The 10,692-nt window shown below is 36.0% G+C and overlaps 1 protein-coding gene across 2 annotated transcripts; it reads right to left on the reverse strand.

The window, feature by feature from the left end:
- Nucleotides 1–1,592: 1,592 nt before the first annotated feature.
- On the reverse strand, nucleotides 1,593–10,194 carry LOC110673166 (uncharacterized). Of its 2 annotated transcripts, XM_021836208.2 has the most exons (9): nucleotides 9,432–10,176; nucleotides 6,271–6,477; nucleotides 5,885–6,154; nucleotides 4,802–4,868; nucleotides 4,531–4,722; nucleotides 4,293–4,384; nucleotides 2,983–3,165; nucleotides 2,724–2,860; nucleotides 1,593–2,329 (listed from the first exon to the last, which is right to left on the reverse strand). In XM_021836208.2, exons 1-9 carry the CDS (start codon nucleotides 9,921–9,923, stop codon nucleotides 2,143–2,145), a joined length of 1,827 nt encoding a protein of 608 aa, XP_021691900.2. In that variant the 5' UTR covers nucleotides 9,924–10,176; the 3' UTR covers nucleotides 1,593–2,142. The 2 variants fall into 2 exon arrangements, 1 of the variants encoding a protein (XP_021691900.2); XR_009151786.1 differs by lacking the exon at nucleotides 1,593–2,329 and having other exon boundaries at nucleotides 4,289–4,384; nucleotides 9,432–10,194.
- Nucleotides 10,195–10,692: the final 498 nt, after the last annotated feature.

Genomic DNA, 10,692 nt, shown 5'->3' on the forward strand with positions numbered 1-10,692 from the left:
CCCTTCAAATCAGGCAAATCTCATAAAATTAAAAGATTCAGTTATGGCCCTTAGAACTAGTATTCTACAAATATCATTCAAACTAACCCTAAAAATTATAAAATTTTGCCCCGCGATCCTTAACAAGGTTATAAGACTGTTGCAAAAAGAATTAAAATTTTTTAATCATCCATGAATATTTTATAAATTTTTATTCTAAACTCGATACTATATAATTAAAAAAACTTAGGGTTCGGGTTCACCTATGCTAATTCCAATGCTTGGAATGCATTTGAGGCATTTGAAAATGTTAAGATCGACTATAATATTGGCTACGTTCCGGGACAAGCCGCCAGGTAGCCAGATCTGATCGAAAACATGATCCTAGATGCTGATGAGCCACCATCGATTCAATCACACCTAAATTAAGCCAAAAAATTATTAATAATTATCATAAAATTATTTTTAATTTTTTGAAATTGAAAAAGTCTGAAAATCTCACCAAGCGATCTGAACCGTTCGATGATCGCCTTTTTCAAATAGTATCCGATCGGAGCCGGACCAGTCTCATCTCAAAGATTTTGTTGCCCTGAGTCCAACGGTGGTCTTGGATCGTCGATCCAACGATTGGATCGTCCTAGATCTGACCAGAAAACTTAAAAAACTCGAAACTTCTCTCCTACATATCTCACTCATCCAATCACCAAATGCTACAAAATTAGTATCAAAAGAAAGCTATCGGAATAAGCTTTTATAATGCTACCTGAATCACCTTAATCGGAGGTACGATGAAGCCGAAATTGGGCCTGGAAGTTGAGCCACCTGCGCTCGCGTTTTAGGAGAAAATTCCTCCATTTGCGCCACTGTCGGCGCTGCCCAGCCAGCAAACCAGTCTCCAGTGTAGCCCAGGGTGGAGGGAACTCCTCGCTAGCAGTGGGGTGAGTGGTTGCCAGAAAAAATGGTGGAGAGAAAAGAAAATGGGTGAGGAGAGGAGAGAGAACAACAGGGGGGTGGGAGAGTTTTTTACTACTGCTATTGTTTTTTTTTTTTAAATTGCTGGGAATGAATCTAGATAATCTGGAAATATATATTATCTAGATTCATTCCTGAGAAAAATTTCAAATAAACCCTTGATCTTTTATATATTTTTCAAGTAAGTCCCAAAATACTAATATATAAAAAATTAAAAATACAATAAATAATAATAATAATAATAATAATATGTTTAAATAAATTCTTAAAAATATTTATAATTAAATGACATAAATTTAAATTTTTAAATAATAGTAATTTTATTAAAATAACATTCAATTGAAATATCTAATTTAAAATAATGTTTTAAATTTAAGAAAATAGAATTTAAGAAAAAATAGGATTATTACAATAGAACCTCTTATGATGTTAAAGAGGGTAATTACAGTGGATTTAGTGACTTTTCATTTTTTGATAGAGACAACTCGGGGGATAGTGGTGATTATATGGATGCATGGATGAAAAGGATGATGTAAATTGTTAAATCAATTCAATGCTTGTTCGCTTCGTCTCAGTTATAATAAATTAATTTTATGATTAAAAAGAAAAAGGATACAGGAGATCACATTACAAACTGGCTATGAAGAACAAATACTGGAGAATTAAACAGACGACAAACTTAGAACCATTTTGAAGACATTCTCCAAATACAGTACTCGATTTACATCTGCCTCTTAAGCAGGTTCTCTAAGAATAATATGAAACAACTGTAAATGTAAAGGGAAAAACCATTTGACTACCTGATTTCTTTTACAAGAATACAAAAAAGACTAGCACTACCTGAAAACAGCTCTAACAATTAGATTATACACCAATCAGCTCCTAAAGAATTGAACCATACTTACACACCTGCAAATCATCAAACATACAGCTAACGATAACAGCAAACCTGTATATGATTTTAGCATTCAGTCCGAAAAATCAGCAAGGTTGCACAGGCGATGAAACAAGCAGAAGCAACCATGCTCGATACATTCTCTGTTTTTCCAGCTTAAGCTCCACCACCAGTTACATTCCTCTCTTAAGTGCCCTTAAAAGCCAACTCGTTGAATTCGAGACGTTAATCTCATCAAATGAATGGAACTTGAATGCCTAAAGCCTCCAATTTTTTTCAACAGCTTGTGATCCTAATTACACATCATCAAAGTGAAAATAATCAGCAACCTTCAGATGATTTGAAAGTCGGAGAACTGCCGAACGCACAACTTCAGAGCTCGGAGACACAGAACTGGGAAGATGGGGCAGGCAAACAGGCAGATATTGCTCATTATCTCTTTGAGGACAGAAGTATGATAGGACAGAACGGCAGAATATAAATCTGGAGACGCATTCCATAAACATATCTCAGTTAGCCAAATTTATTGATATACAAAACTAAAAAGAATTATTGTCATATTCATTTCATAAAAAAGAAGCCCAGGTGAAGAGGGGGGTAGAAAAGGTCCTGCATTTTCATCACCAAAATCTCATCATTGTAACTTTGTAAGATTTGAAATGATTTCAGTCGCAAAAGGTCAACACTGTATCCATCATATTATGTGAAGCAGAGTGACGCACTTTACTTGTTTGCATATATCATTTCTTAAGAGAAAAATGTCCTTTAACTGGTTTGATAGCTCCAGTCAAATGCTTGCCTAGGAATACAAGAGGAAAGAGGTTCAAACCCCCACAACCCCTTCTCTTTTCTTAATATTAAAGACAGAAATATGTACCTGATAATAAGACACCGCAGAAATGGATCAGATAAAACTTGAGCCCAAACCAGATCCAGGCTATTTGATGTACATAAAATCACCTCCCACTCAGAGAATGCACTGGAGAGTATCTCCTCAGCATCATTGTAAACATCCTAAAAACGGAGTCCACTTACACTTAGCAAAGAAGACCAAGCAGGAACAATATGATTATCATACCAATTGAAACATTATGCTTCATCAAAAAAGGAAAAAAAAAAAAATGCAATCAACTTACTGTATCAGTATCAATAAATGAGAGGCCAACCATCTGGTAAAAAGCCTGTAGAGGAGCAGTTAAGAAAAAGGTAAACTGACTTCCATTATGTGTTGCATCAACACCAGCTAGGTTCTTGAATGCTGGCTTCAAAGGCGAAAATAGCAATGCAGATGGCTCTCCCCTTTCTGCACCATGCAAGACCTGAAACCGTCCACAATTCACATGTAAGCTGACAATAATCAAGAACTTCAAAGGACATAAGAAGAAATACACCTGAAGATGATTAAGTTCTACAGGATTTTCCTTTTCGTGTTCCTTTCCAAATGGACAGGAAGAAAATTTGAACTTAATTGTAGAAAGGCAGAAGATTTAAATACAACATATAACGAGGGCTCCAACTCCTTCTCCCCAATTTAGTAAATAAAATGAATCCCAAGTACTCCCAAACATAAGACTTCCCTCGCAGGAATGGCAATGAGTAAGGTGTATGTGAAAACTGTCCCACACATAACCATACCCATTTAACAATTTTACTGCCTGAACTTGTTCCAACGACAAAACCCAATTAAAATTCGTCCCTTAGCACCTATAACCATCCAAAATCCAATTCACACTACCCAGTACCCATATACTACCAAAACCAGCCCAAAAACATTTAATATTTTATATAAAATAAAATATATTATGATAACTAATTCCATTTTTATAAATTTAATATGCCTATAAAAAATTCTAAATTCCTACTCCAAAAGTTGACATATGATACCATACAAAAATGTTTATTTCTCACCCCATTATAGAATCTTACTAATAGTGCATACTAGCTTTACCAGCTGCTAAAAGCCTAGAACAACCTACTTTTGCATGGCCACCTACATTCTTGTAGGATAAATTGCTCAAGTGAAATTTATACATTTAATCGGTTATAGATGCTGTTGTGTATCAATTAAACACATCCACTTTAGCCTAGCAATTGGTGAATTCCTATTTCATATTAACACATGGGTATTATATATGCATATCACCAGGTTTAGGGTAAAACTAACAAGATTTTCACAAATTCATAACTTTTTAAATAATTTTATTTTATCAAACTTCAATCAATCATGTTATCTATGTAAATCATGCTACAATTTTCAAGACTGGGTACCGGATGGAAGCAAAAACTACAGACATCTAAGGTAAGCTATAAAAAAACAAATACCTTCGAGATTAAACTGGTCCTGAAATGCGATGTTGTTCCGAAGGCAGCAAGTTTTGGTTTACTATGTAATGCAGTAGAACAAATTATAATCCAAGAAGTCATACACAAGTTATGACAAACCTGCCTTGAATGCATGGCTGTTGTCGCTATCAATAATCAAAAAGAGCGGTCTTCTAGTAAATGGAATTATATCACCAGGGTAAAGGGCATTTGAACCTGAAAATTGAAAAGTACCATGCATAATTGTGGAACAATAGCATGGGAAGTAGATATGTAGAGAAGTAATTGTCTTTTAACTTGGAAGTAACATCTGAACAATAATTAGTTTCTAGAAAGAGGGGTAAAAATAGAAAGCCACCTACCAGCAGTTCCTCTGGGACCCAACCATAGGCAATTGTCATAATAGTCACTTGACTCTCGCTTGCCATTACTATGAGATTCAGATGCAGAACTATTCTGTTCACTGAATCTTCCAGAAACAACTTTGTTTTTTGAAGACTTCCTGGACCCTCCAGAGCTTTCCATCTGAGAAACATTACTTTGAGCACCCTTCCCTGCATAAGGGATTCATTTAGGTCATTAATACAGACATGATCAATTGAATTCTAGTAGCAACATGGAGGTAAAATTAACCTGAGGCTGATATATATATTAGCATAATGCTTTCTGGAGGGAGCTCCTCACAAATTGTTGCTATAACCTGTTCAAAAGTATAGTTAAACATTAACCTTAATTATCATAAATCCATAACAAAAAGGGACATGAAAAAGTGCACAAGAAATGAATTTTAAAATGGTCATAACTAGTATTAGTGCTAGTTACTGATTCTCAATGAGCTTATAAGTTTTTCCTTGTATACATTATATGTAACCTACATTAAGGTTTTGCTAATTGACTTACTGATACTTCTTTAAATTTGAATGTAGAAACAATGGACAACTGATGAGAATTTGCAACCATCAAAAGGGCAAGAGCCACATGGAGGGTCTACACTAGAAGGCCCAATAAGACTTTAGAAGGCAAAGAATTGGTTATCCAGAAAGCTTTAGAAGAAAAAGGGCCAACTGTGCAAACCATTCAGTTAGAGGAACATTCGGCTGGCATGTGAAAGATGGGACAAAAAGCTATAAAAAGAGAATAAGAGAGGGATTGGGGTGTCAAGAAATTTGTTAGTGGATTTGAATGTTTGGCCAGCTGTTCTTCAGCTTGGCGGGCAGAGCATTGTATTGTGATTCTGATGGGGAGTCTTCTTCTCCTTTTCATTTTGTAATTCTGTCTCTGTACTGAGAAAATATTGGAATTAATAAATTTCCCTTCTCCATTTCTATTTCTATTCTCTTATTGATTGTTGTTGTGTCTTTGAATCACTGTCGGCATTCTTTTCTCTATCAACAACAGACTACAGTTGATAGAAACTACTACCTATAAGAAAATTATAACATTTAATCTTTATAAAGTTGACCAGGGCAGAATATTAGATGACAACAATATACCACAGCATAAATTTAACTGATTGAGGCAGAAATCATTCACCAGGTCACTAACAATTACAATATAAAAAAGACACCTGGTTATGAGGAAATATTGATAATAACCACCTAAATATGAGTAGAAGCATTGCCACTTCAAAATGAAAGTGGACATACCAATGTAACCATCCCATACAATGCAAAATAACTTCAACAAAGATAATCAAGTCAAAGCTTCAAAACTAACCGCTAGAAAATGTGTCGTATAAGGACGATAAAGAACAACTTTCCTAGGATTTGGCGGCAAAGTTGGATCAGTCAAATCTGCAGCCAAGTTTATATCTATTAGTCCAGAAGCTCCAGAATTATCAGTTATAGTGCCATTCTCATATGATTCAACTGCACGTGTTTGGTTGACTGATTCGACTGGATGCTTTTGGTAGAAAGACCCACTTGGCTCCCATTCCAAACATTGCAGCATTCTATAAGTGTCCAAAGTAATTTCTGCAAATTTAACCTGAAAGTTACAAAATACATTGCACATCATATATATTTCTCTTTGCATGGAAAATTCCTAATTTTTTAAATCCAAGTGATCAACATGCAATCACAGAAAGTTAAAAAACTATTTACCTCATTCCGGTGATAGCTTGTCAGGACTGCATCTTTAAACTTTAGGACCTTCCTTGCATGGAAACGGGCCACGTATGGATGAGAAGTTGGACGTGAATCAAACTGGACACAATAACGCAAAGGCCTGGTATTTGCAAAGGCAGTATCAACTTCCAAGAAGCGGACAATTTCTTGCACCACTAGCTTCCACTCTTTGAAGTTTGTTTCCTGAATATATAATCCAGAAACTTGATCATGCCACTAGTAAGTATCAGCTGAAAATCATACTACTGCTTGCTCTTAAGAGCAATTGTGCACAAACACATATGGAAACATGTAAAGTTTAGTGTTAACTTAGAATAATGACATATTTAAGAAATGTCTCCAAAATGTTCATAATCAAGCGTTTGTAATGATGAGAGGATTTTACTGTCAGAGGTCATTTCTAGTAAATGAAAAATTCACTTGCATATAAATCTGAAATTCCTCTATTAGCATCCCTAAACTTTCAGTTAACTTTCACTTCAAAAAGCTTAGATTGCTCAAGTTATGAGAAGGAAATTTGGTTTTATAAATACAAAAAAGAAGGAAGTAAATATTATGTAGTGAACAAATTGCACTCCTGTATTTTTTCATAGTATGGAGACCAATTCTTATAATTTTACATATCACCCTTGCCCATCCTGACCTGACAGGTCATACTATTGTGAGAAATACTCAATCCAACCCAAAAGCCTAAGCTAATGAGTGGTAAGGCCCAAAAATTATATTAAGCCTTAATTTCTTATGTGTTTTTGCAATGTGGGATTTTTAACTCTAATATCCCATCTTGACACCTGCTAGGCCCTATTAGCACATGGCACAACTGGATTGCTGACATGGTGGAACATAACGACTGAAGAGACAAACGTGCCAAGCCCTAATAACACACTCCAATAGACATGGCAGATCGAGGGGAAACACAAAGATTGGAGCGTAGAACTGGGTTTTATACCATGTCAGAAACACTCAATCCAACCCAAAAGCTTACACATAAGGGTGGTAAGGCCCAAAAATTTTATTAAGCGTTAATCTCTTTTGCATTTTTCAGATATGGGATTTCTAACTCTAACAAATATTATTCTCAATCCCCCACAAGACCAATTAGCCAATCAATTATTTGAGACATAGCAAGTGAACTAGGCTAAATAAAGTCATATTAATGATTCTGAGCATTTTTTAGTGACCTTTGCTAATGCTGCTGCACAAATATGTAACAGAGTTGGAAAATTAAGGGGATACAAGCATAGTTATGTCCCCTTCACCATGTCACTTTCAGCCTTTCACTTCTTCAAGTCTCATAAAAGCGATCAGAATTTCAGGAGTTAAACTTTCATATGATCCAAACACCCACTATACTTTGACTTTTGGTCTTGACATGATTATAAGTTCTTTAATTTGAAGCTCTATACTTTTTCTATCAGTCACACTCACATGCCAAATTGTCTGAAATCATAAGGAGTCATCATATTAGCACTACTTTTTGCCCCTTACTTTCCTCTAAAAAATGGAACCAAAAACCCACATGGCCAGCCAGTTGCCCAGCAATCCAGATAACTCAACCCTTGCAGAGGTTTTTTCCCCCCTCAATGGGAAGTTTTAACTTCATTAAGAAACAAAGAAATCATTACATCCAAGGCAATGAAGGACTTGATAGCCTCTAAGACATCTATACCTCACGCATGCTCAAAGTCCAAAGTTTTTCCTCACTTCCAATAGCACACCGACAACTGTAAAAGCTCCTCTATTCACATGAAAAACCTAAAAGCCAGAGATCGGATCAGCTATATAAATTGCATCACATTTTAAAAATAGGGCATATCTTCCTTGGGTCAAAGGAAGGTATTTGCAGTTTTGAGATTTCCACTCACCAATTCAATTCTCAGTAGCTCCGGCCTTGCACCAAAAGAATACCCAAAACAAGTAGCCAGACCTCAGTTAACTTTAATGAATATTAAGATACATTATATTTGGTTCTCTAAATTGCCCTTTTCATTCATAAAGACAAGTTTTCACTCCTGCCTTAACCTTGACCAATTTTTAAAACAGTAATTAATTCAACAACCTAGTTGAATCACAAGTATCCTTCCTCCAAAATTGCATAAATGGGCAAAAACAGCAAAAGATAGAGTCTGATGAATCAACTGTGCTTTACTATGATATGCAATGCATAGTAATTATGCATACTAAGGGAAATCACATACCTTGAATTGCATTAAACTGAATGTCATATCTAACTCACAGGTCCCATGACACCTATTTGATGGATCTAAATGATATGACTTCGCATAACATAGCATCTTCTAGATTAGCAAACAATCAAAAACTCCAAAAAGAAAAAATAAAGAAAGAAAGAAAATTCTCAAGATATCCCCTTCATCTCCTAGGACTGAAAAATAGCTAAACCTCCCTGGCACTGTGAAGGCTCCATTTGTAGAAAAGCTAAAATTAGTTGTCTTGTCTGTTCTGTGGTTTTGATCTTTCAAGAAAACCAAATACAAATCTAGTTTTCTCTCTGTTAGTAGCAAAAAATAAATAATTCTCTGTTCCATGGTTTTAATTTTCCAAGTAAACCAAAGAACCCTGCGAATCTAGTTTTATCAAATATGAACTAATTTCCACATAAATTAAACAGCAAAATAACATTAAAAAAAATCACAGTTTTTTCCCCAGCAACCAAACAAATACCCGATTCGACTCAATCCCACCCAAAATACCAATTCTGCGAATGAGCCTCAAAAATTGTCCAATTTCACAAAGACGGCACACTGATTGCTAATCAAGCAAAGCCTACCTAAGCCTCGGTCCTGCAATCATTAAAAAAGAGCTAATTCTCACCAAAAGAAATTTCACCATCTCCAATTCCACAAATTCCCTCATTTCATGAGTTCATCTCACTAAAAACTACCAGCTAAAACAGAAGGCTACCACATAAATCTAAAACAGAACTCCAGTGCGAATTTTTTAGTCTCACTACCAAGCAATTATTAAAAAAAAAAATTAATAACAAAACAAAGCAAAGACCTAAAGAGACAAATAATTGCAGCTAAAAGCACCAAATAAACATAGTCATACACATTACAGCACTAAAAGATTTAATAATAATAATAATAATAATAATAATAATATAAAATTATAAGTACCCGGAAATTTGACGTGCTATCATCAACGAGAGTTCTAAACCTTTCTACGAGCAATTGAACCATCTCGGTCCGGTTCAAAATCAAGGAAACGAGCAAAAACCGCGCGTAAAACCTCAACTCCTTAAATCTCACACCGACATCCTTAGCTTTAGCTCCTTCAAAGTACTTTCGATGCAAAATCGCTTCATAGAACACATAGGCTTCGATCAAGAATCTCAAATCACTCGTCCTCATATACTGGTTAAAGTAGAGCTGGCCGATCCGGCTAGCGATCTCGCCTATTTCCCAGCGGTTGAGACCGGCCTCGACCAGCTTCGACCTGTTCTCTTGCTGGTACTTCCATAGACGCAGGTAGGCCTTGAAAACCTTCTGGAAGTAGTGGTTCTGAGCACGTCCGTACGACGGAAGGTCACGAACACGAGCGAACTTCCGGTCCGCGCTCTCCACCAGAGCTCGGAAGGTTTTCGAAACGACGTCGCTCTGGGCGGCCATAATTAGCGGGCGAAGCGGAAGGATGCGTTACCACCGGAGCCGGAGGTGGTTGTTGGTGGTTATCATCGGCAGTCGTGCAGAGCTCGAGAGAGAGAGAGAGAAGGAGAACGTACCCTTCGCTCTCTTTGTTTTTCTTTTTTCTTTTTTAATTTTTTGGTGTGAGCTGTGAGTAAATGGTGTCAGCATAATATATACTTTGGATTTTGGCTTTATCTTTTTGCAGTTATAATAATTTTTATTTGCATTTTCGATTTCTTTTTATTATTAATTTCAGTGACTTCGCAGAATACCGTGGCGGCGTGGAGAGAGAAGCTTTTGAGCTGGGCAGTTGGGCGATATCAACCGATACTGGCATTCTTTTTAAGAGGAGAAGATTGTTGCCAATATTGGTAGAAGGGATATGCTTGTGTGCTCGCAAGTGTAAATGTGATTGTTTACTTTTGACCGTAGATGCAGATCCAACGTGGGAGAACGAGAATTATGGTTCTTCATTTCTTTTTTGCTTTGGCACCCTTACGTATCATGATGTTAGTATTTGTTTGTATCAGGAATGAGATTGAAAAAAAAAAAAAAAAAAGAGAAGTCAGAGGGCTCTTTTTTTTTTTTTTTTTTGTGCGATTTTTAAAATTATAATGGTGTATTTACTCTGTTTGAGTTGAATTTTGTGTGAGTTTTGTTATCCTCTGATTCCATACAAGAGCCTAATCATGTGTCTAAAGTTGTGTACTCTTTTCTATCGGGGGTGGATATCTAGTGTAACAAAAGGTCC

This window comes from Hevea brasiliensis, chromosome 10 (assembly GCF_030052815.1).
Source record: "Hevea brasiliensis isolate MT/VB/25A 57/8 chromosome 10, ASM3005281v1, whole genome shotgun sequence".
Lineage (NCBI taxonomy): Eukaryota > Viridiplantae > Streptophyta > Magnoliopsida > Malpighiales > Euphorbiaceae > Hevea > Hevea brasiliensis.